This window comes from Patella vulgata, chromosome 5 (assembly GCF_932274485.2).
Source record: "Patella vulgata chromosome 5, xgPatVulg1.2, whole genome shotgun sequence".
Lineage (NCBI taxonomy): Eukaryota > Metazoa > Mollusca > Gastropoda > Patellidae > Patella > Patella vulgata.
This window is the reverse complement of record NC_065883.2, coordinates 64,683,529-64,711,141: the sequence shown is the minus strand read 5'-3', so window position 1 is coordinate 64,711,141 and position 27,613 is coordinate 64,683,529. Positions and strand designations below refer to the sequence as shown.

General features: G+C 32.7%; 1 protein-coding gene and 1 long non-coding RNA gene across 3 annotated transcripts; one reads left to right on the top strand and one right to left on the bottom strand.

Moving 5' to 3' along the window:
* Nucleotides 1–20: 20 nt before the first annotated feature.
* On the top strand, nt 21–24,197 carry LOC126820248 (STE20-related kinase adapter protein alpha). 2 transcript variants are annotated; one of them, XM_050548082.2, is made up of 14 exons: nt 749–903; nt 4,620–4,687; nt 11,417–11,537; nt 12,223–12,341; nt 12,750–12,858; nt 13,303–13,426; nt 13,843–14,014; nt 14,660–14,764; nt 15,382–15,469; nt 15,896–16,007; nt 16,535–16,659; nt 17,359–22,196; nt 22,889–23,035; nt 24,041–24,197. In XM_050548082.2, exons 2-12 carry the CDS (start codon nt 4,676–4,678, stop codon nt 17,427–17,429), a joined length of 1,158 nt encoding a protein of 385 aa, XP_050404039.1. In that variant the 5' UTR covers nt 749–903; nt 4,620–4,675; the 3' UTR covers nt 17,430–22,196; nt 22,889–23,035; nt 24,041–24,197. The 2 variants fall into 2 exon arrangements, with proteins under 2 accessions (XP_050404036.1, XP_050404039.1); XM_050548079.2 differs by lacking the exons at nt 749–903; nt 22,889–23,035; nt 24,041–24,197 and adding exons at nt 21–62; nt 7,215–7,292 and having other exon boundaries at nt 17,359–22,818.
* A 1,236-nt stretch (nt 24,198–25,433) lies between these two features.
* LOC126821719 (uncharacterized) lies at nt 25,434–27,507 on the bottom strand. Its single transcript, XR_007680462.2, has 3 exons — nt 27,372–27,507; nt 26,398–26,502; nt 25,434–25,752 (listed from the first exon to the last, which is right to left on the bottom strand). It is a non-coding gene; the product is annotated as an uncharacterized LOC126821719 (long non-coding RNA).
* Between the last annotated feature and the right edge of the window lie 106 nt (nt 27,508–27,613).

Here is a 27,613-nt window from a genome sequence, read left to right as displayed (position 1 = left end):
CTTTATTTGCTCTTTTCTGTAGAAGGAAGGAATAAGACTGAACACAGTTCCATTGCAAAAAGGTAAACATTTGTGAAAATATCTATTTAGTGAACAATTGCAGCCATTAATGCATTTTTTAGTTTGACATCTTTGTAAACATTTTATTTTTCTATATCTTTAATGTTAGAATTAAATAGATGTGTTCTTTTCTATTTAAAACAGTAAATATTGACAACGTACACCTTTTAAATGTCGTCAGACTCATCGAGGTAATCATCGACTGAATTATCAAAATCAAGAGAATAGTTGAGCCCCAAAAGTCATGAAAAATAACAAAAATGAAAACTGAAAGCCAAGTGTCTATTTGTCATAATTTGGGTCATGTCTGTTTACACTGCACCTGCCTATCTGGGTGATGGGATCAAGAGTTAAAATGAATTGTTTCTGATGATTTTGCCAAAATGAGATATTCCTACCATTTTGCCTGTTTTTAACTTTAGACACGTGCAAAGAAGTTGAGATATTATTCGAGGAATATTATATATGCACACAATAAGTTTAGATAAGACCTAGTCATATTAATTAAATCACCCATTTATAGTTACTATACTTGTAACGTTAAACTGTGTGTTTAACGTTACAATTGATACAGTCTAAGAATCCGTACGCAAGTTCAAATAGGTTCAAACGCACAATTGTCAACACATATCATTACAGTTTGTATTGGAATAAGTAATTCTATGACAAATAGTGAAGACTGGACCACTAAACAGTTAACAAACAGTTTTTCTTTGTGGTTATGCGTTCTACATTTGCATAGCGGTGTTTCTTGTGATGACGTATTACACACAAGCGGCCATGACACCAGCCTGTTGAAATTTCGCGTAGCAGTTGAGTTTCATCAAATCATATAATTATGCGGTAAGGCTTCACCTTTATTTCAATAGGAATTGATTTATTATATGTTAAGCTAAGTGCAGTACTGTTTTGGGTCAGTTTATGTGTAAATTAGGGGAGGTATAGGCCAGTAAACTTTTTGTAAAACTTTCACTAAAAAAACTTGCGCAAAGGAACTCCGTAAGGACGAGCCACTACTGTGGCTGGAGTAAGGCGGAAGACATCAGTAGTGGTACCATTTCTAACCCATTTATAGAGCAGCAGTTAAAAGTAGTTAAGTCTCTTATCTCAATATCATCCAAATTCTTACACTTTGACAACCCGAATTATTTGTCAATGTTATCTTACCGGGAAAAGGTAGGCTTCTGCAGTCGTTGTTTTTTTGTATTTTAGAGGAGAGCAGAGAAAAGCTCCCCTTAATGAACAAATTGAAAAAATCTTTCCCCTAAAAAAGCTCTCCCAGTTTCGATAAGAAGAGTAATTTAGAAATTAAGGGGAATGATCTGATATTAAGCAGAGTGATTAGTTGTTTGTATGGGAAATGGTTCTGAAGATCAACAACACGAATTGTGTACCATAGTGCGTTTCATCGTCATTTGTAACAAGTGACCAGAAAGAGCGAGGCTAAACATATTCCACAACTCATAACTTATCTGGACAGCATGCGCAATAGACTGGAATAACCAGACGCTAGAAATTTCTATTCAGTTGAGACTCATGCCATATTTCACTGGACCTAACTGATTTGAAATAAGAGTCAAAATGGAAACAGTTGAATGTAAATCGAGTCAAAATGGAAACAGTTGAATGTTTATCGGTTCATATACAATCAGATTACATTATCATATGCGTGTGCAAACCATTTGGGTCAATTACTAGGTCCCAAATATTAGCGATTTAGCTCCTTTAATGATAAACAATTTGAATTTAAACAAACAGTGTGATAATAAATCATGATAAAAATGAATGAATATTTAGCAACTACATGCAAACAGATTAGGCCTAATACAGACCTTGACCTTCATAAATCGTGGCCTAAAACATTCTTGGGATCATGCTGCTTAATTTGATACCACCGGGGGTGGATCGCTGCAACGAAGCGTGATTGGCAAACATACACATATCTTTATTTACATGTATATATATATACATGTAGATGAGTAATGACTGATGGCCTACTTCAGCTGTATTTGATCAAGTACTCCAGGTATGGGTGGTTGGATGGCCGAATGGTTAGCATGTGTGCGCTGTATCATAAGGTCTGCCATTGAGTCAACTGGCGTGGTTTCGATTCCCCGGTTGTACCTGACAAGGAGTAGGGTCGCCTGTCCAATCTCGTTGGTTTTCTCTGGGTCCTCTGGTTTCCTCCCACTGCTAAAGACTCCTACGTGCAAGCAAATTATTGAAATAAAATTGAACCATATTTTACTCCCCAAATGACCTAGTTTGTGTCGATTGGACGTTAAACCCTATTTCTCTCTCTCTCTTTCACTTCAGGTGCATTCATTTCGTGATCATCAATAATCATCACTAACACTTTTAAAAAGTCTTGTTTTCAGTTTCATTCAGTGCCAGTTTATACCACAATGGAATTTAAACTAGACCTACATTAGTCTATTATGTTACATAATACATTCTCATGATTCTCATAGTGCTCAATATAATACAAGTTGGAGAGAGTAAGACTAGGAACAATCATTTTATTTTCCAGAACCTTTAAGAGATATCCTCATTCCTCATATTTTATTCAATTTGAATTAGGGCTGTATTAAAGTATTATAATACTGCAATATATTGCAATACTTTTTGTTAAGTATCACAATATATTGCAATGCGATTTTTGGTCACAATACACAGGCCTAATTTGAATTGATTTGTCTACAGTTAGATTGTGTGCAGAATGTGGGACAAATCTGTCAGTGCACTGCTGAGAAAAATATGTTTTTATTATAAATTTACTAGGTGTACTCTTTTATACGCCCACACTGAAATGTGGTCGTATATTATTATTGTTATTGTTCGATTTATTGTCGTCGCCCCCGTCTGTCCGGCGTCCACAATTGTTTGTGGACGCTCTAGAGGCTAAAGTTAATATCCAATTGACTTTAAATTCATGAGACGAAGAAGCCTATTGATTTTCAGCGATTTCTGATAATTACTACCAGAGTTATGGCCCTTGATCAATTCAAAATATCTTATGGACGCTCTAGAGCCAAAGTTAATATCAAATTGACTTTAAATTTATACACAGTGTTTAACGTCATGAGACGAAGAAGCCTATTGATTTTCAGCGATTTTCCGATAATTACTGCCAGAGTTATGGCCCTTGATCAATTCAAAATATCTTATGGACGCTCTAGAGGCCAAAGTTAATATCAAATTGACTTTAAATTTATACACAGTGTTTAACGTCATGAGACGAACAAGTCTATTGATTTTCAGCAATTTCCAATAATTACTGCCAGAGTAATGGCCCTTGATCATTTCGAAATATCTTGTGGATGCTCTAGAGGCTAAATTTATCATCCGATTGACTTCAGATTGATACAAAGTTTAAGGTCTTGAGACAAACAAGTATATTGATTTTCAATGAATTTTGATAACTTGAACAGCTAAATCCATGATACCAAATGTTTCGTATACTAAACGTTAGCATGGGGCAGAACTTTATAAAAACCAAACCAATTGTAATGATTTTCTGATAATTACTTAATGAGTTGTTACTCTTAATCATAGTAAATTATAAATTTTTCATTACCGAAAGAAAGTAAAATTATGCGACAACTCTTGTTCACTGCCCAGACGATTTAGCTGCTGTGGGCGTATCTTTTTTAGTGATATTTAAGGAGGTAAATGATCGTTGGTCTCTAGCTGGTCAATATTTGGATTTTGATAAATTGGTGTTATTTTGAACACGATAATATTATGGTACATAATTTTTATACATATTCTTGTTGATGATGATCAATCTTTAAGGGGAGGCAAGGGTCGACAAATGTCAATTTTGACTCAAATTATCGATTTTTTATATTTGCATACTTGTGATGTTCATTCATTTTTATTTCACTTGTAATTAAAGAAAATACATATAAAGTGGTTTATGATAGAAAAAATGCACTTTTGAACACTCTTGCAATTCAAATTTTGCTGTTTTACCTCTTTATGTCTTAATTTCTCAAAAAGTAAAATATCAACAGTCGACAACCTTACAAAAAATCATTCTTGAAAAGTTTACAACAGATATGTCTGAAACTTACACACATACTTAAGTAATGTTAGTTCCATGCAAATAAGGATTTTCAGTACTCTAAATGAATTTTTAGTGTAGTAAATTGGCATTTGAAATCTCTCATTGAAAACAACATTTTTCATAATTTTTGTTTTGTTGAATAGAATGACATGTAAGGACAGAATAACAACACCATATTGATAATTGCACAGAGAAATGTCCTAGGAACATTTTAAAAAAAAGTTCCAGGCTTCTACCTTTGATACTTTCAGAGAACGATTTTTTTTAAGCAGTAAAAATGATTTTTTTTGTTTCCATGGTAACCAGTAAAGCAGATTCCCCCAAAACTGCCGATTAGCCTATTTTGTCGATGTGAACAATTCCTGAAAATTTCAAGTTGATAGCATTATTAGAAGCCAGTTATTTTAAAATTCATATTTGTCGAGCAGTGCCTCCCCTTAAAAGGATTAGAGTTTTTGATTAAATTGTGTAGTCCTATTATATATTTCAGATAGAAGATAAATGTAACTATATCACATACTGTTCTACAACATAAGGAACCATCTAATGTCTTTCTTGGTAAGTTCAAATAAATTACAAACTAAGTTTATTGTACAGAAACCTGATCTGTACACTTTACCTAATCTGTAATGTATTATCATATTGCAAATGCATTAAAGTCACTGAATTTAATTGAATAATACTTTAATTTCCAAACATTAGTTAATGATAATTTAATGTCTAAACATGTAAATTTTTATCATTAGTTTATTAGACATCACTGACCTTTGTTAAGGTTTCCTTTAATTTCTTTTCATTTCTTGTGCACAAAATATAACTTGTATGACCAAATTCAGATTGTTAGTTAAGTAGTTACCGGATGACTGTACTGCAATAGTTAATATTGGGCCTTCACTATAAAATGATAGTAATACATGTACTAATAGCCAAAACACTATAAGGAAAAATGGCCATTAAACTATTATTTTGTTTTATTGTCAAGACTGTATAAAATTACCGTACTATAAATCAGGACTCTTGTTTCAATCATCTATACCAGTCTTCCCAGTCAGTCTATTTACATGCTTAAAACACAATAATTACAGTCAAATTTATAGCTTTCATGTATAAAATCATTTAAAATATAACAAAAATAATAATAATCCTAAAAGATGGTTATTCTAAACAAAATACCTCAAACAACTACCACCTGCCCGGCAAATTTATTATATGAAAGCCCTGTTATACATATACAGACATATTGTTTTTCATATCACCTCATATTCATAATGTCATGTTATTACAAAATATATCTGTCTCATATCTTAATAAAATTTGTTTTCAGTATTGTCATTGTGAAGTGCATTTGCACCATTAGCAAATTGTCTGACAGAAGCTAGCTAATGTGGTCAAGGCACATTGTGTATGATGTATTGACACTGAAATTGACACTACACATGTTCCATTCTGTCAGTTGCTTGTTGATATGGTAACGCACACACTCATCATTTAAAATAAGGTCCTATAGCCACATTTCACATACCTCATGATCTGTACATAAAAGTCCCATTCTCTGCAGAGACTAATGTTAAAAAAAAGCAGCACATCAGCCATCATCATTCATCAAAAAATCAGAACCTTATACACGTTTTCTTTTTAAACAAATTCAAATTTACACATTTACCGGTAATTAGAATTAAATGTACAATATAGGGTATATCTTTTCATTTCATCCCTACACTTGATAATTGGGAAGCGGTATTAAATTAACTCTCTTATAATTATGACTCAAAATGTGGATATTTGAAGTAAACTATTATATGTATAATAATTTATTAATAAGTATTTCTATGCAACAATAGTGCATGTATTGTAAGTATTGATACCCAATACCTAGATTATAAGTATGAAAGTGTTCTAGCTACCAGTATATAGTAATAGAATTGATACCAATATCTAGTTGTAACTATGGAAATGTTACTAGCTATAGTAATAAAATTGTTATTATTAGCTAGATAATAACTATGCTAACGTTCTAGCTATGCTATATAGTAATAAAATTGTTATTATTAGCTAGATAATAACTATGCTAACGTTCTAGCTATGCTATATAGTAATAAAATTGATATCAATACCTACATTATGAATATCGAAGCGTTCTAGCTATAGTAATAAAACTGATATCAATACCTAGATTATAACTATGCAAACATTCTAGCTATGCTATAGCTAGAATATATATAAATATGGAAGTGTTCTAGCTATAGTAATAAAATTGATATCAATATCTGGATATTATAACTATTGAAAAGTTCTAGCCACATTATATAGTAATAGAATTGATACCAATACATATATCTATAACTATGGAAACGTTCTAGCTACCAATATATAGTAATAGAATGTGTTGATTAATAATATAAATGTAGAATGACCAAGTATTAAAATGCATCATGTGTCTATCTATTATATAGATGTAGTTTTATTAATGCAATAGGGGTGATGATTTTCCCATTTTTGATTCCCTTGTAAATCCCATTGGACACATACCGGTACTCCTTTTTTTTTTCTCCCCAATTTTATTACAAACTTACTTTTCTTAACTTTTAAACCTCATGTAAAATACTAACAGGGGAGATTATTGATTGAAGGCGTGGTGGGAACTCAATTACATTTTGCTTAATCGGAATAAAATGTCTGACCATTTTACATTGTCTTATGTCTGAGGTGGTAGACAATTAGTCAAAAACTTTAATGAATTTAAGGGGTTGGGTGGAAGAAGGGTTTAACGCGTCCACTTTACATCATAGAGTCCGCCATGGAGTCAAGTGACATGGTATTGATCCTACAATTGTACGTGATCACCTACTTAACCCCGTGGGTTTTCTCTGGGTCGTCCGGTTTCCAGCCACTGCTAAAGACCCCTACGCGCAAGCAATTTATTGAAATAAAATTGAATAATGTTAGCCCCAAAATGACCTAGTGTGTGTCGAGTGAATGTAAAACCCCTTTTCTCTCACTCTCTAGAACACTACTTATATTTTGTTTATTTAATACTTTGGGTTCGTTATTGAGGAGGTCACTCTTTCTTTTGTTTTATTCTTAGCACTGTGGGTGCTCGAAAGGGCGAGTATCCGAGTCAGATGGTCCAAGACCCTATGACCGCAGTACTTACACTGCACTGGTAAGGGAGATTTTGCATGCGCATGCAGCTTGAACTTTATAAGCTTAAAATATTATGCTCATATTCATATCTATATCTTGTTTTGTATATATAACCATACTTATTTATCCCATTTCTATCAAATTTACCCTGTTACCCTATTGTGTGCAGTTCTATTGCACTGATGTTTGTAACTTACACATGTGAATTTTAACCTAGTTGTGTTACCCAGCATTGCAACATCCTTAATAATGATGCAGTAATCAGTAATTGTCAATTCCATCTGCACATACTGTACCAAATAAAAACATCTGTTAAAGGAGTATCAAGATTGGTTCGTGAGGTATTAGTTTACAACTAAACAGGCTATGACCTTAAACTCATAATATTATATATTTAAGCCAGTAATTTTTATAATGAAGATATTAACTAGCTGTGTTATCTGTGGCTTGTGTCACCCACAGTTGCGATATCCATAATAACGCAATAATCATTAAAGATACATTATGTAAGATTTAGATAAAAAGCTGGTCCTTATAGCCATAGGCGTACGGCGAAATTTTTGACTAGGGGGGCGGTGGTGGTTGGTGTCCAAAAAATGTAGTTAGGTTCTTAGTATGTTACATAATAATAATAAATTCGCTGTTAAATTGGACACATTCAAGAACACAATATTTTTTTATACAACTTTTACAAAGTACAATTGTGTGCCCAAATTTTATCAGCATTTGGTGCCCAAAAAGGGGGGGTGGCCGCCCCCCCCAGATCGTACGCCTATGCTTATAGCTATAATAGATCAAAAATAGATACATGTAATGAAAAACATCTTGTGCAAGGTGGATAACTCCCGCTACCTAATATTGCAAAATGGAGTTTTCTACCTCAGACATCCTGTCATGGTTGCGTAGCAGACAAATTTCTTAATAATTCCGCACCAACTACATAATAAGCTACACCATAGACACTCAGCAAACCTCGGCACATTCCGGTACCCTACATCTAGCCTCGGCTGTATGACGGTAAGTGATATGTACCTACTCCTATAAAATTGCGATGTGGCACCGGTTTACTTATTAGGAAAACTTGCCGCTTTTTGAAAGAAGTTCTCACAATTGCGTCGTTTGAAGAGTGTGTAGAATTTTCAGTGCAAACTTGTCATTGTCTAAAGAAAATCGGATAAACTTGAGAGAAAAACAGCTTCAGACTTTGAAATATTTGTATGATAAAACATTCTTCAAAGGCGTCGTCATGGGCAATGCTGTTGGTAATCCGGGTACTGGAATCTGCTGAGGTTTGCCGAGGGACACCACATATTTTCTTGTAAACAAATAGTTCAACCATGTAGTGAATATCGAACACACATACATACAAACAAACACACAAATAAACAAACAACACACACACACACAAACACAAAAAAACAAACAAGGTTTCAGTTTTCTGTAATCACAATGTTACTACTAAGTTACAGTATAGTATATGCCTAACAAGTCTTTTCACTACCACCAAGGTAAAGCACTATGTCACTAATCAGAAGGTCTGTGGTATGATCCCAATGTTGGTCAAGAAAGTTCCATGGGATTTTGCAGTGTGGTTTTCCGTTGTAAGTGTACAGGACAGAGGCCTGGCAAGGACAGTGTCTAGTCGCTCGGATGTTACGAAAAATGCAAGGTCCTATGGTCGGGTTCTAACGGACTCCTCCACAACTGCAATAGAACCCTGCTTGTCTGTTCAGGATGATTGCCATAATTTTAAGTAAGGGAATCACTTCAGTCATTGGATGGACCAAAATACCATTTTGTGTGGGTTTGAATAAGAACAAACGTTTGAAATAAAATTCCTTCACACATATTTTTAAATTTTTTAAAGCATGGATTATTGTTGAGAACTTTTTTGTGTATTATTTCAAAGTTTATAACAATTTACGTCTCATTTTTAATTCTTTGTTTGATACCAATAATTATTTTAATATTGTATTTTAGTTAATTATATTTAAACCATATAATTTTGATATGATTTTAGTTTAGTTACCGATTTTTATTATCCTACTGCTTTTTTTTTCTTTCTGATAAAGTCTGTCATTGAGTCGACTGGCGTGATTTCGAATCCCCGGTTGTACGTGACAAGGAGTAGGGTCGCCTGTCTAACCTCGTGGGTTTTCTCCGGATCCTCCGGTTTCCTCCCACTGCTAAAGACCCCTATGCGCCAGCAAATTATTGAAATAAAATTAAACCATATATTAGTCCTAGTTTGTGACGATTGGACGTTAAACCCCATTTCTCTCTCTCTCTCTCTCTTTTTCTGATCTAATATAAACTTTACCCTGTATAAATATTAATAATCTTCTTTTGTAATACTTCTATTTCCTACATCACTTATCACATGACTTAATATATAGTTTACCTTTAAATCTATAAAATAATATTATTGTGTTCTATTTCCTGCACCACTTATCACATGACTTAATATATAGTTTACCTTTAAATATATAAAATAATATTCTTGTATAGTTCTGTTTCCTGCACCACTTATCACATGACTTAATATATAGTTTACCCTGTACACATATTACATAATCTTCTTGTGTAGTTCTAATACTATCTTCTGTTTCCTGCACCACTTATCACATGACTTAAAGGACAATATTTGGTGCCAATCATTATCACATATGTGATAAAACTAATTAAACACGTTCGAAATATAATTTTATCACAGAGATCATTGCTATGATAGCTGAGTAATATTGGTTTCCTGAATCGGAAGTGACGAATGCCAAAGGGAAACACGAGCCATCCCTCCATATAACTGACTGAAGAACAGAGTGATAACAGAAACCTGTATTACTCAGCTATCGTAGCAATGCTCTCTGTGATAAAATTATATTTGGAACAAGTTTAACCAGTTCTATCACATATGTGATAATGACTGACAACAATATTGTCCTTTAATATAACTTTTACCATGTACACATATTAAATAATCTTCTTGTGTAGTTCTAACATCTTCTGTTCCCGGCCCTACTTATCACGTGACTTAATATAATTATTATTAAATATCAGCTAGTCTCACCTGTTCACGTTGAAATTAGTTCTGCATGTGTCATCGTTATTTTCAAGCACTTGTTTTAATATTGATCTATTGTAAATCAGCTGTGTTTTTTTTATTGGATTAAAATGCATATTGTTGTACAGTATATTGATATACGCCCTTGATGTGTCATTATTTACTCAAGCTTAAAGAGATATTGTGATCAAAAGCTGAATGTGTCTCAAGTTTGCAATTTCAGAGATTGGCCATACAAGTACAATTGACTGATTCAGAAAGGAATATGACAACAGATTCTATATATTTTATACATAATCTAGTGATGGAGTAGTGTCATGCTCAACCCCAGGTACAAATTGGTGCACTGGTTGTGACGTTATGAGAGGAATTGTCATCAATTAGTAACAAACTAACCAGCGCTTATGCTATCTATATTAGTCTTCATTATCCAACCACTTCTGTGTTGTACTCAGCCACAGCCACGGTTACATAGAGTGAGAAGAAGCAGACACATAGTTTTATTTATAAACTGTGACTAACAGTTAACCTTGTAAGACCACAGCTGACACGTTAATTAAACCAAAATAATTTATACCTCAGGTTCTGCATTGTGAAAACTATTTTATTACTTAATAATAAATAAAATATAAAGAATCTGCAATGACTGAACTTCACCTTTGAAAATTGTTCTTGATCCTGTAATTTATTATATGATTAAAAATTCAATATTAAGTATGCAATATCTCTTTAATCATAAATACTGCCTGTTCAAATGTGCATGCTTAAGATTGGTCTTGCAAAGGACAGACATTTCTTGTATAGTATTTTTCTTTTGGGCTTTTTTGTACTTCTGCTCTGCACTATGCTCTGCATTGAGTTGCTTTAATGATTGTTAATTTTCTTCAATGCATGTTTGTTTTCTTTGGATCAAACAGATCTGTCTTTACTTTTCATACTAAATAGAATCTGTTACCTGAAGGCATATGTAATAACATTTATCATATTTCTAATTATAATTCTATATATATCATTATTTATGATTCTCTAGTATATATTAAACAGTATCATTACATGTATTTATTATTATCTATTTTGTTTAGCCTAATGATAGGGCAGAGACACCAGTAAAGACAGATGGAATGTCCTCATCAGAAAGTAATTCTATAGCCGGTCTGGAATTTGAACCTGCAGCAGCGTGTTATGAACTTTATACAACTATAGGTTTGTTGGTATTTTGGACATTATAACGAAGTTACTGATCCAGACTGTGCAATTTTTGCACAGTATTTGAGTTTTCATGGCTTAATCAATACTACAATCTACTCAAATTGAATATTGAACATTACAAAACAAAAATGTAAACGCTAGAGGGTTCAGTCGAATTAAAAATGGGCCATGCAAAATGTTGTAAAATTAATAAATGATGAACCATTTTTGAACTGATATTCCTCTTGCTGATTCGGAGGGGTTGGATGGCCAATTGGTTAGCATGTACGTGCTGTATCATAAGGTCTGTCATTGAGTCAACTGGCATGCTTTCGATTCCCTGGTTGTATGTGACAAAGAATATGGTCGCCTGTCAAACTTCATGGGTTTTCTCCGGGTCCTCTGGTTTTGTCCCACTGCTAAAAACCCCTATGTGCAAGCGAATTATTGAAATAGGGTTGAACCATGTGTTGGTCCCGAAATGACCTAGTTTGTATCAAGGGGACTCTTTCTCTCTCCTTTTCGTGATTCACCATTCACACCATTTTCACGGCATTGATGATTAGCAGATTATAAAATTCTAATTTATCATGCTGTTATTTTTGCTAATTCTGACATACCGTACCTTTTGTTTCATTTTCTTATGAAAGAGATTATTTTTAGATGTATAACAATGATTGACATCCTATTTATATTACAGGTAAAGGTCATAATGAAGCAGCTAATATCAATCTAGCTAAACATTTAACATCTGGTCAGTTAGTAGCTATTAAAAGAATTTGTTTAGAAACCCCAGGTTTAGATTATAACACCCTTCAGGTTAGTATTCAAATTCTTTATTATAACTTTAAATCTTAAAGATTTGTGTTTACTATGTTACTTTGAAAAAATTAAGAAGAAAAAAATTCCAAGATTGCATGGTCAGCATTGTTTTTGTATGAGGTCTGTCGCTGTTCCAATTAGTCAATGTCTTTTCCTAAAGCACCTTAAAATTATGGATTTCAACAAATTTGGTAGGTATGTTGATTGTGTGATGCTTGTCCAGATTTTTTCAAATACTGGTAGAATTAATTGGACGAAGTATGGGCAAATTTAGACACTGTTGACTTCTCTTGAATTTAAAACCTATTGCCAGGACTATCTTGTATAAAGCAACAGCTTGATATCATGTGGGATGTTATAGGAAGAACTTTTTTTATTTACCAAAATATTCTTTATGTTTTTCAGAATGAAATAGTTCTATGTCAGACATTACATCATAGCAAGATAATACCTCATTACTGTAATTTTATGTACTGTCAGGAACTATGGACTGTCATGCCTTTAATGGCTTTTGGTAAGTCTTACAGTATTCATTGACATGGATAATAAACTATTGGTAATGAATATTTTTTCAACAATCAGTTCCACAGTTTGTTATTTTTTTTAGGTTTATTTTGCAGGTGGGTGGAGGGGTGGGGGGAACATTAGTTTATTTACTTGTAAGGTATGCAACTATCCAACTGCCTTTCGGAGAAACCAGTAGACTATTAAAATGAGTTTGTCCATCCGTTTGTTTGGAACACAATTACTCTGCTTCTGATGACATGATAACCCTGATTCTATTTGATGAAATTAAACTTACTGTTTAGTTTCATTACATCAATACTTTGTCTAAGGGTTTTATTGCTTGATGCTTTATTTAAAGATAAATGTGAAAGTAATTAATTTATATTTTTGTCTGAAACTGATATCTTGTTTACTGTTTACCTATTTACAATTACTGTGTTAAATATTTCAGGTTCGTGTAGAGATTTGATTCATGCTTATTTTTCAACTGGTTTATCAGAACAAACAATAGCTTATATACTTAGAGATATTTTACAAGCTTTAGAATATCTTCACAATAGAGGAATAATTCATAGGTATGTACCAGCAATCTTATTCACGAAAAAAACATAAATTAAAAATACTTGGCTGACCAGTAATATCATAGTTTTCTTGTAAAAGGCCATAGAACTTTTTGGGATCTTTTCCGATCAGAATTGAATCAATTTTTGACTGATATTCCTTTTAAACATTCAACTATCACAATGTTGTAATTTGTAAAATCCCTCTTATAAGTCTCTAAATACCCATATTGAGGAATGGTACATAGGTATGTAGCAGCGACTTTTTTCACAAATAGTTCATTGGCTGAGCACTAAAATCAAAGTTGTATTCTTTAATAAGGCCTGTTTGAAAGATTATGTGTGAGTCAGCTGTATAATAAATCTCTAAATGACCACAGTACAATTTTTCACTCGATTTTAATTTTGATTATTATATGGTTATATTTCAGATCTGTAAAAGCTGCCCATATATTAATAGGAGCTAATGGTAAAGTATGTTTATCAGGTTTACAGTATGCTTACTCTATGATACAAGGTGGAAAAAGATATAAAACTGTTCATTCTTACCCAGATAATGCTATTCAATGTCTTCAATGGTTCAGTCCCGAAATTTTAAAACAGGTATATACATATTTATATAAAGATTAACAAAAGCTGATAACGATATGAGCATACTTATTGAACCGTCATGTATGTGTGATTGTTGTCCCATATAACTGTGTTAGTTTTGTTATGTTTTTAAAGGCTAAATGTCACTAAAGGATCATATATAATGATGGTTTTTATTCAATATCTATATTATGTACCATAAGCAAAAGAAGCTACCTGTACATATAGTTAAGCTTGGGTTGTTCCACCTACCTTAAATCTATATTTGTGATTGTATCTGTCTGTTTATTTGGGGTTGGTAGCTATACTGGAGCTGCCCCAAGGCTCAAATCTTGGATATAAGAGCAGCTTGTGCTAAGGCCTGCTGGTTTTATACAACATGTACTACTACTACCAGTTTTGGAATTATTCTACTTCTAGTTTAGGGCTCTACCCATGCGTATTCGAGTCAACCACTAGTGTATCGTAAAGATAATAACTTCTTATGTACTTTTATTGTAGAATCATTTCTGTTGGTGAAAATTCATATTTTAAAATTTTGTTTTATCGGCCTTACATTTAACATACTACACAAGAATCAAGCTAAATAAGATAAAACATCACTAGAATTGTGTATAGGTCACAATGTATTTTATATTGATGTATGTTTTATTACAGAATTTGGCAGGTTATGATACTAAGTCTGATATATACAGTATAGGTATTACCGCATGTGAATTAGGTAATGGTCAAACACCTTTCTCTGATATGCCTGCTACACAGGTAAGAATGATAAAATAATATGTTTGTTTAATGAGCATTGTAATTCTAACAACAATTTACTGCTCAGTCATTGTTTAAATTATATATTATCAAACAACAAGCATTAAAAATCAGAATCGGCAACTTTAAAGGTGTTTGTGCATGCATCTGAACCACCAAAAAAAAAAAAGATTTTATTATTGCTTGTCAGATAATCTAAAGTATCAAAGTGAATGAGACAGTTAGGTATGTGAACCTTCTAGAAAACAAGAGCATCATTGTCGTTTAACATTAAGAGTGTCACACTTGTAAAGACCAAGCCATGTGTAGTATAATTCAAAATCCTCGAAAAAAAATGGAATTGAAAAAGGTTTTAAATCAACTGGAATTTCTAAACATCAATCTTTAAAGTCTGTGCATAGAGGAAAATGAGTGAAATCTTTCCTTCTGTTGAAACTAAGTTCAACAAGATTGTAAAAAAAATTATACAAATGTCTTTTTACTTTTGTTTATGTTTATTCAGCTTATTAATACCTTCAGGAAACATATAAAAAAGAATTCTGTGTTTTTTATAATTTTAACCCAAATTATCCTACCTGATAAAACATTTAAAAGCTTGGCTATGTATTATATTTTAGATGTTATTAGAGAAGTTAAATGGTACTAAACCAATATTAGCTGATTCTACAACAGTAGCAGATTTTATAGTAGAAGATGATATTAATGGTAGGTTGATCAAATTTTAATGTCTCATCAAATTTCTTGACTTCCACATGTAGTAAAAGTCAAATACTGTAACCAGTGTAGGTTGCTATCTGGTCTGGCCCAAAAAAAAGGATCTGCAACCTTCCAAAAATACGAAATTCAGAATGTTAGAGATTATATTTGTGGTTAAAAAATCCTCGTTAGTAAATTCTTGAATACACTGAAGAGTAGTTTCAGAATGGATGCTAACCTTGAAATATATGTACAAAAATATAAAAGTTTTTGAAAAAAGAACTACATTATTTGTCGATTACTAACACTTTCGCTTATTTTATTAAGCTCTTCAGATAATCAACATTTTGTATTACCAAATATAAAGATAATATTGATAAAACCATCATTTCATATGTGAAATTACTATAGACAAAACATTATTCTTGTTTTCAGGTCAGACAGTAAATGAAGAAACAAAAGCTGAAACTGCCATTTTCCAGCGGACATTTTCACAGCATTTTCATAATTTTGTTGGTTTATGTTTAGAAAAGGATCCAAACCTTAGGTAAAACTTGCTAATCATTTCAATGTCATTATTATGATTTACTTTCATACATTTATATGATGGTTTTTAATATACCAATATTTTATGTAGTCATTTATCACGTTTACTCCTGTCTATGAAACCATATGTTCATTGTTTAAAATTCCTTGGAAGACGCTCTAGAGCATTGGTTCCTAACTTGGACTACTTGGAGTAAATTAGGCCTACCTAGTTGATAAATTTGCTAAATCTGTATTTGTACATATAATTTTTGAAGACAATTTGAAGTTGAGAAGCAAATAATTGAAGTAGCCTTGTTAAGTGTTATTGTTATTTGAACTTAATTATGACCAAAAAATAGAATTGCTTTATTTTGGTAGAGGTGTAAACTGAAATTATTGAACAAAACAAGGTGGTGTTAAATTTAGTTCAAAATGTTTCTAGGGGTAAACAGGAAGAAGGGTTGCGAACTCCTGCTCTAAAACTTAAGTTGATAAAGTTCACACATTTCAAGTTATCATTCTTACTGAATATATTTATTACTACAGACCAACTGCTACAGCTCTACTGGGTCATCCATTCTTAAAGAATCTACGTAAAAAGACAACAGATGTTTTACCTGGTCTTTTACATCCAGTCACACCTTTAACAGATGCCAGTAGACTTCCTAAAGGTACAGCTTAATATCTTTATTTATTCATGCTCCTATTATCTGAGAGGGGGTTGGATGGCCGAATGGTTAGCACGTGCGCGCTGTATCATAAGGTCTGTCATTGAGTCAACTGGTGTGGTTTCGATTCCCCGGTTGTACATGACAAGGAGTAGGGGCGCCTGTCCAACATCGTGGGTTTTCTCCGGGTCTTCCGGTTTCTTCCCCCTGCTAAGGACCCCTACCCTGTCCAACCTCATGGGTTTTCTCTGTGTCCTCCAGTTTTCTCCCAAGCGAATTATTGAAATAAAATTGAACCATGTGTTAGTCCCGAAATGACCCGGTTTGTGTTGAGTGAATGTAAAACCCCATTTCTCTCTCTCTCTTTCTCTCTCTCCCTAATATCTGACAAGGGGAGATCATTAGCAGTTGTCTTAGCCTAAGTGAGTCATTGCAAATATATTTTTGTGAATATGGCGGGTTAATTCTGTACAACTAGCTGAATCTCTGTGATACTTTATTGCAGTTTCCACATAATCTGGGTGATCAGCTCCGAAATTCTACCCTATTAACATAGGCCTGGATAACAATATTTGCATCTTTTTGCCATCCTGAACAGAGATCTAAATTATTCTTGATGAACTTTGTCTCAGTTCTTTTCTAGACCATTTTTTTTTGCTGTCAATTATTTTTATTTTATTGATTTTTTCAACTTTTTTCCAGATAACTCTGTGACTGAACAGCTAACAGACCAAATGTCATCAGTAACAATGGAAGATGATTGGTTGTTTTGAATAATTTATACTCATGAATATTCAGTGTTGTGCCATATGTATAAAAGTAACTAGCAATTTAACCATAACTACAACATAGTTACAGTGGTACATATTTCATTCATCCATCTTAGAAATAAACCAAAAGAATCATTAACACTGTACCAAAAAATACAGCCAGTTGATATCAAATCAAATTAGTCCAATGATTAAATATTTATTGTAAATATCCATTCACTGATCTATTTAAAACAACATGTATTATATATTCTCTTTGAATAGAAGTGTAGATTTATATAATCTTTTAGAGGCATTTACCAGTAGAAACTGGATAGAGCAATTAACTATAACACATACTTATGGAAGATTAATTACTAATGTATTTGTTCGAAGTTTTGAAGATTGTTTTCTCAAAGTTTTCAAATAAGTACAGTAACAAATGTGTAGAAGAGTTATATATGGTTCAATGGTCGAGAGCGAGACATTAAGTAATATATTGATACTGGTCGAGAGCGAGACATTAAGTAATATATTGATACTGGTCGAGAGCGAGTCTTTAAGTAAAATATTGATACTGGTCGAGAGCGAGTCTTTAAGTAATATATTGATACTGGTTGAGAGCGAGACATTAAGTAATATATTGATACTGGTCGAGAGCGAGTCTTTAAGTAATATATTGATACTGGTCGAGAGCGAGTCTTTAAGTAATATATTGATACTGGTCGAGAGCGAGTCTTTAAGTAATATATTGATACTGGTCGAGAGCGAGACATTAAGTAATATATTGATACTGGTCGAGAGCGAGTCTTTAAGTAATATATTGATACTGCACGAGGTGTTAGTGTTGTTTCAGTATATTACGCAATGTCTTTAGCTTAAGACCATTGAACAACTTAAAATACAGACACTATCCCTCACGTGCTTTTCAATGAAATACGTCACACAAGTCCAATATTTCATCTAGTATAGATAATGTACGATTGACAAGTTGCCTTTTGTACATAATTGGAAATAATGGTACGCCAACATCAAAGGATGAGGTCACATCTGTATTTTAAATACATGTAAAGACAAGAATTGGTGTTGTTGCTTGTCTATACATGTATATAATTACTCTACACATTTGTTACTGTACTTGCTTGAAAACATCTAGAGAATACTCTTTAAAACATCACACAAATAAATCAGTAATTGTTCTTCCATAAGAATGTGTTGTAGTTTATTTTTTTTAATTTATATAGATATTTAAAATCTACAGAATCTTAGTAATGGATTGTAAAATAAGCCTCCAATGTGGTCACATATGAATATGTCCAATATAACTACATATGGTCAGATATGAATATGTCCAATATAACTACATTATGATCAGTTATGAATATGTCCGATCTAACTACATATGGTCAAATATGAATATGTTCAATATAACTACATATGGTCAGATATTAGTATGTTCAATATAACTACATATGGTCAGATATGAGTATGTTCAATATAACTACATTATGGTCAGATATGAGTATGTTCAATATAACTACATTATGGTCAGAAATGAATATGTCCAATATAACTGAACATGGTCAAATTATGTTAAATGAAAAATTATTGTTTGTCAGTCAATGATAATAGACAAAGGGCTAGTGTTTCTTTAACACTGATAGCCTGCTACAGAATCAACAATGTTATTCATTAGTTAATGACATTCATATTGTTTTTTCCATAATGAAAAAGCTTACAACTTTTCTTAGCCCGGTATCTTCCCTAATAAGAGATGATTTTATTGTGTTCAAATGACTACCCGGTACATATAAAATTGTACATAGCATGGCACTGGTACTGTAAAACAGTTATTCAGAAATGGTAACAGATGTTTAGAAAGAGTAAGCAGATCATTTCTCAAGCATGATACCACTTTTATGAAACGGAATATAGGGTTTGTAATTTGTCAAGTCAGGATGAGAATAGGTTATAAGTTTGTGTGTATAAATGTATATTACACTCAAATTTCTTGAATACTTGAAGAGCCCCGGGGAAGAACGATCTAAGTCACCTTTTCAACGAACTCCAGTTAATGGTGCCATCTGGTAGCTAATTGTATAAGCTTTCTGTGGAACAATCAATTTCAGGTAAAAACGATTGGAATCACATCAAACCAAGGCCCTTCTGAAATGGCCTCCAAGACAAATATGTCTTTTATTTGACCTTAATTTGGCTGATAAGTGGAAGTCAGTTGTTGTACTGGTAATTATGATTCGTATTAAACATCATTTTGAAGTTGTAATTAAACCCACTTGTTCTATTCGCATCAAGCATTTGCGTCCAAAAGTCTGTTTTGCCTTTTATGCGAAAAGACAAAAACATGACTTAAATCGTTCTTCCCCTGGACTCTTCACTCGTATTAGATAATTACTGAATGGCTGAACTACTCTTTAAATGCAATCTCCAAATTTATACTTGAACATGATTGGACTGTAAACTTGTTATAGAGTACTTATTTGTATGATGTTTGTATTTTGTCAAGTCAGAATGAGTATAGGTTATAGGTTTGTGTGTATAAATGTATAGTATATTTAAACTAGCTTATTTTATTAACAGCTTTAATTAACATTCAAATTATAAATGTTTTTTATTTGTTTTGTGTTTATCAAGTTTGATTGCCTTATATTTCTAATCAGCCAAAATGCATTTTGTATATCAGATCGCTTTTTTAGTACATATATACAGACCTTGCCATTACATAATAATATGCTGAGAGCAAAATTGCTTTCTCCTAGTATGTTACAGTGGAATCCTGCTCAACATTCACCTCAGTATTACAGGCCGCTCACATTTTAATATAGAGACCACTCATCTATTAAAGATAAAAACTGGGAGGGTCTAGTGATTTAAAACTGGGAGGGTCTAGTGATTTAACATGTAGTTAGAGGTCTGTCATTGAGTCAAGTGGTCTGGGTTCGATTCCACATGCTTGTATGTGACAAGGAGTGGGATCGCCTGTCCAACCTTATGGGGTTTTCTCCGGGTAATCCAATTTGCTCCTACTGCTAAAGGCCCCTACTTGCAGACGAATTATTGAAATAAAACTAAACCATATGTTAGTCCCAAAATGACCTAGTTTGTGTCAAGTGGACGTTAAACCCCATTTCTCTCTCAATTGCAGGATTTCACTGTATTTGGAGATAAGTGAGTGAGCATCATAAAGAGAGTCTATAAAGTGACCATTTATCTGCTGTTTAAGATATGTGGATGGTCAGATTTCTACATTTTATAATCAGGCGAGATTAGGGGGATATTGTTGATCACCTTACTTGTATGGCAAGGTCAGATATATACATGTATGTCATTGGTGTAATACATCTGTGAGCTAAGTATAAATGTGACTGTTACCTAGTAATTATCAGTAAATAGTCAATTTTACCAATTTGTAAGGTAAAATATTTTTTAGTCTCTGAATGTTAAAAGGTTAGATTATAAGTGCTGCATGCATAACTCAAGTCATACTTGACTATTTTGGATTAATATTTAAGAATTTAAATACATGACCCTAAAAAAGCCATTTGAATGAAACTTTGGTTAAAAAAATTTGAAAGTCAATGTATTTTATATTTATATTTAGCGTATAATATTTATTTTATGTTATTTTTGAATTTTGTTTATTTATCAATTAGATGTACATATTTTACATTATTATGTATGTAAGTGTATATATTGTTATCAGTCCCAAGCTCCTGTTATTATTGTTACTGTAAATAAATAAGTATATTGTTATTCTGTTTCTTAGTAAACAGTACTTTAGCCATGTCTGGTTTCCCCTTGTCAGTGGTGCAGGAAAGTTCCCAGTTGTTTGGATGAGATAAAAAACCATTGTCCCATGTATATCATTGATAACATGTTGATGATTCCCTGACAGTTCGAAATTACATAAAGAGTAGGCTGAAGCACCACCACCGTGGCAAAAATTGTCTCATAGCACAACACACTGCATGGCCTATGCCAGTATCTATATTTTCTCTTTGAATTTGGGGGGGTTATTTCCCTGCAACAGTCATACACATTTTATGCTACATTAATTTTACATTGCATGATCAATTCAAGTAGATAAGAATGAATAAAGAAGTCATTTGAATTCCAATGATTTCAGATATTGATTGCTGGAGTTATTGCTCTTGATCACTTTATATAATTTTGACCGAAAGCTTACTAAATGTGAACATGTTTTGATCTTTTGAAGCTTCAGCCATAAAACTGATTATTTCATCAAGTTGCATTGTAATAAGGAAGATGAAGAATTCATTTGAATTTCAACACTTTCAATAATTACTGCTACAGTTATTGCCTATGATCAATTTGGTGAATCTTGTTCATGTTATTGCAGCAAATGTTGTTATGGAATCTATGTGACAGGTTTATCTAATGCATTGGTTAGATTTACCCTCATAGCACACTGTATGGCGTATGCCCATGCCGGTCTTCATTAGCCCAGTCGGAGTAGAACGTTAAACACCATTTTATTATATTTTATTGTATGTATTGTGTAGTTAGGTGTTAAAACTCATTGGTTAAAACTCATTCCGTTCCTATTAAATTTCAACACAGTTTAATAATTACTGGGAAAAAAATCATTGCCTTGGGATAAACACAAGTTACAATCCCAGTTGTTTAAATACGAAATTGTAAACATAATAAGTTGTTTTTACACCTGGTAACTAACTCACACTGCATGACAAATAACAGTGTGTCTGAATATGTTCTAAATTTGAAGGAATAAGAATGAATCACTTTTGAAAAGTAAGATTTTGTTGTTTTCTTTCGATTGGTGTCAGAATGGAATGAATCATGATAGCCCAGTTTGACAGGGATGGGGGGGGGGGGCAAATTGTTCGTGGAAAGGAAGACAAAACGTGGATAGTTAAAATTAAATTAAGAGTAGGCCGAATTGGTGCTGTCTAACAGATTTTAAAGTTTTCACAATATAGTCTCGATTGTCAAGTACCATTGCTACGATAATAAACAAACACCCATGACTTCGCTCCGAATAAAGTAATTTGACTCAGAATTTAAATTTATTAATTCTTCATAATCTATTTTTGAACTATTATAGCGAGCAGGGATAGCTCGTTATCTAAATCTTCCATAATGCACAAAATCATGATTGGGGACGAAACTGCACATTTTAGGTTAGCTAGTGCACATATTGAGGACACTTAATTTATAAATTGCTTTCAATTATTATTCGACTATAATTGTTAATATTTTTAGGTTTGGTTACATTCGTGTGTCATGTACTGTTGATGGGGTATATAAACTAATAATAAGATTTTTTTTTTCAATATTTGCTTGGCTTTTTTGATATTACTGGTTAGTTATAATAAGTATATAGTAACTATTAAGATATTTTCCATGGGAAATGTCCATATGCTGGATATAAAAGCAAATATTGATTCTGTATATTATTTTACATTATTTATTGATATTTAAAGAAATAAAATAACAAATTGGTCACTTCTGTTGAAGATATTCACGGATTGTTATCGAAATACAGTTACCAAAAATGCGGGCGTTAATCTTGTTGGGTATTCTATGTGGATGTAAAGCGGCGGAGACCATTTCAGATTATCCAGCCGAAGGTAAGGATTATAACAAAACGCAAATAAAACGTATATAGCAATATTCATACTTAATATGTATTATGTAGATAACGAGCTGGTAGTTCTCGCTATGATAGTTTCGATTATCCATTTTTAAATTAAATTATTAAATGGCGACCGTGCTTTAATTCGTTAATAATCATTGATCTTGGCAGGTGTATAAATGTCTAATTGATAATTCATATAACATTTGAGGCCAAAAAAAAAAACTGCAATAGGCAGATGTGGCGCTTACATCTTACATAATGCATATTATTCTGAGATTCTTTTAAATCTGATCTCGTAGATTCTCATATCGCATAATGCATATTATTCTGAGATTCTTTTAAATCTGATCTCATAGATTCTCAGATCGCATAATGCATATTATTCTGAGATTTCTTTATATCTGATCTCATAGATTCTCAGATCGCATTTTCCTTGGCTTCTCCGATTATAAAAGGGATTTACTAATTGCACATTTAGTTCACATTTCTAAGATTTCCTTATCGCCGATATTCCCACTTTATGGGGGTTTTTTTAAAGACGTTTTGATCACAATTTTTTCGGTCGATGCTCATAAGTTTCCTAGGTCCCTCATTGAAGTTGGATTCCGTGGACGCTGTTGTTCTTGTACTGACACTTAAGCAGGACAGTAAAATAATAATTTTTACATATTTTTGAGTGGGCGTTAAAACTTATTTCATATTCTCTTTCACACACCTGGTCAAATTAAGGCCACATCGATGTTAACTTGTGATCAAACAAAAGCAGGCAATAATTAACGATTGGGATCGCCAAAACAAAAATATATAGTCAAGTGAAACCAGTCGTTTTCGAAAGTGTAGGTGTACAAATTGCATACGACACCCATCGCTGCCATCATAAAGCATTATTGAAATGTGCCCCGTCCGTCCCGAACTTGTTTTCGGGGCAGGATGTTGACGACTGTGTCTTCTTGTAATAGTGTTGTTTTAAATGTAATTTGTAATTCCTACATTTTAGTGTGTAACTTGAAGCCAATAATAGGAATGTGTAAAGCTTTGATGCCAAGGTTTTATTATGATGTTGAGAGTAAAACTTGTAAAGAATTTTTTTACGGTGGTTGTGGTGGAAACAAGAATAATTTCCTTACAGTTGAAGATTGTGCCAACTACTGCATCAAGTCTATTACACCCATCTCTGTTACCTATCAGCTACAGAAACCTGAAGCAAACCAGAAAGTAACATGGACACCATCATATTCAGATACTCTACAAAATCCAAGAGATCCTCAAAAAATTGCGCTTGAGATACCTAAATAAAGTGTTTTGAGATACATAAAATAAAGAATTTTGAGATACATCAACACAGAGTTTTGAGATACATAAAGAGTTTTGAGATACCTAAAATAGTTTTGAGATATATTTCAAACATAATTTTGAGATATATTAATACAGAGTTTTGAGATACATAAAATAAAGAGTTTTGAGATATCATAAAGAGTTTTGAGATACCTAAAATAATTTTGAGATATATTAATACAGAGTTTTGAGATATATTAATACAGAGTTTTGAGATATATTAATACAGAGTTTTGAGATACAGTAAAGAATTTAAGAAAGAGATTTGAGATAACTAAAATAAAAAGATACCCTAATAAAGAGTTTTGAAATACACAAGTAAGGAGTTTTCAGAAACCTAAAATTAAGCGTTTTAAGATACCTAAAAAAAAAATGGTTTTGAGATTCCTAAATAAAGAGTTTGAGATACCTAACATAAAGAGTTTAAAATACCCAAAATAACGAGTTTTGAGGTATTTTCCTTATTATTCGTAGAAGGCGTTAAATTATTAGGAATTTTTATATAGTGTCACTTCCAACAAGAGCGCACAAAGGCGCTTTACAAAAGACATGGTAAAACGTACATGAATATGAATCTAAGATCACAGATATTAAAAGTAAAATATAAATTGGCACTGAAAGAATATGGTTGTTAAAGATAGGATACAGTTATCAAATGACACAGATAATTAATCATAAATATCCGTTTTTGAATCATTCCTCTTAATGTTTACTGGTGTGGATGGAATTAAGCAATGAATGACTTTTAGTAACATAACATTTTATTAGCTAACATAATATTGCACCGTTCATCATGCTCAAAATCTCATAATTAATGAAGAATAATACTTTGTACCATTCAAAATATAAATAAATAACCATCTTTTATTCTTAAATCTACATTACAAGAAAAACGATAATTGCGTTCTTTATGAGATGAATATTCCATTTAATATTCTTCTTTACTGGGATTGGGATTGTGTCACGTTCAATTTTGATATCTACATAGTCTTAAGTTATTTAAATGTTTCCATCAGAAGTAAAAGGATACCAATACATTTATAAACACTGTCTTAAATAATGTCCTCCTTTTCTGGAATTACGTAACTTTCGATATTTTCGTATTCTTCAGTTCGTTTTTCGACATTTTCGTATTCTTGGGTTCGTTTTTCGATATGTTCGTATTCTAAGTTCGTTTTTAAATTATGAGTTCTATATAAAAAGAAAAAAACCTTCTCGATTAAAGTTTCGCTGAATCCCAGGAAGATTTTTGAATAAAAACAACATGATCAACAGGATAGAAGCCATATTTCTTTACTCCCATTCGTTTCTTTTTGTACCAACCATACGCCATACCTTTATCATTGGCTGGTTTCTTTTGTTTTATTTTCATTCCTAAAAAGACACAACGTCGTAATTTATTACCATGAAGAAATTTCAGTGTCATGGCTAGCTAAAAAATCTTGACCGAGAAAGTTGCTATGGGTTTTCGAGCCATGGACGGAGGGCCTAGCAGGCCTAGCAAAGAAAGTGCCTACTATCTGAGATTTTGATTTACTCCAAAACTAAGCAATAAACAATTCTAAAACTAAACTCTGTGTTATCTTGGGTTGCTTAAAATCAAATTCACAAATATAGAAGTCCTCCATATTTTTCTTCCTAAATTCGTCTATGTGAATGTAAACAATCACAGACGAAACTAATCGGAAGGGGTGTTAACAGTTGTTTCAGAAGTTGGTGCATTGCATTCAGTCTAATTTGAAGGTAAACGGAGGCAATACTCCGCGATTTGCGACTGGGTTTCTCTTTTGGCCCAAAGGAGCAATACCACCAAGTTTTAAAACATTCCATGTAGGACTTTGTCTGAAAATTTTAAAATTCGACAGTGTTCTTCCTTACACCTTGTATACGCCCCTTAACAATGTTTATCTAGAGATTGCCGATTATTTACCGGACATTACCATTTCACTCACTGACAGATTATAAGGTGTCCTATTCATAAATATACATTTATTTTATTTCATGTTTCAAAGATTTTACCTATTTTGAGATGTAGTTCTTCGTTTCCTTTTTTAGTATAATTTTTGATAGCAGACACGTAGACATTTTTCATATTACTTACTACCAAATCCTGACTTCTCCGCACTGAAACAAAATATATGTATACTGTTATTGATAAGGACACTGGTAAGGGACATTTATGTCCTAAAATTAGGTAAATAGTTGCTTTGAATTTACTTAAGACACAACGAATAGTCATTAACAAAGATATTTCCGATATCTAAAGGCACACCCAGACAGATGGTTCTCATATATCTCAAAAGACTTTAATGTGGACTTTTTTTTTAATGTAAAGACTGTTCTTATAATGTAATAAAGTAAGCGCTCCTGAGTATAAAGGGAACTTCAGAGTGGGCTGACTTGGTCTCATCAACGGTCCAGGCTCCACAAAGCATTCTCAGACTTGAGTTAAGAATTTGCTAAACTTTCAATTACTGTGAGAAATATCTTTGATCCGGAAACACAAAACTTTGCACATAGTTTATTATTGATACATTAAAACAAGAAAAGTTTTATAAAGGGCTAGCTTGTACGAAAAAATAAAACACAACTGTCATTATAGATGTCTACGAGAGATAAAGACGGTGTTGTGGAATGGAGAGAAACCAATGTCATCGGTTTGAATCATTTTTGAACCAGTAAACGTAATTTTGGCTTTCTTCTGGTATGTTAAGGGTTTAGTCAGTACAGAAGCCGTGATGGTGCAGGACGGAGGGCCTGACAAGGACAATGTCTAGTCGTTTAGATTGGAAGAAAAACCGAGATCCTGTGTTGCTGTGTACACATTGACGCTCATGTAAAAGAAACCTTCACAGTTGGAATTCGAAATACGAGTAGGCCGTAGCACCGCTATCCGGGCAAAATTTTCCTGAAAGCACACTGTTAGACGTTACAGTCCATTCCATTTTATTTCATTTTATTTCTTTAATCAGTACAAAATATCGTGTTCTTACCATGTCGACTATAATTCTTGTCTTCATCATCGTCATCATCACCACTATCATCGACATCTTGCCAGTTATGTTTTTTAATTACAGGTACTGTATTATCATAAGCTATGTCACTAGATGATTGGATTAAATCGGAATCTGTAATAATATTAATAATCATTAGTCAATATTAATTTAATGACATCTCAAAGAAAGGATTAACTGAAAGCGAAGGTGGGAGGTGTGTGAGTGTGTGTGAGTGTTGG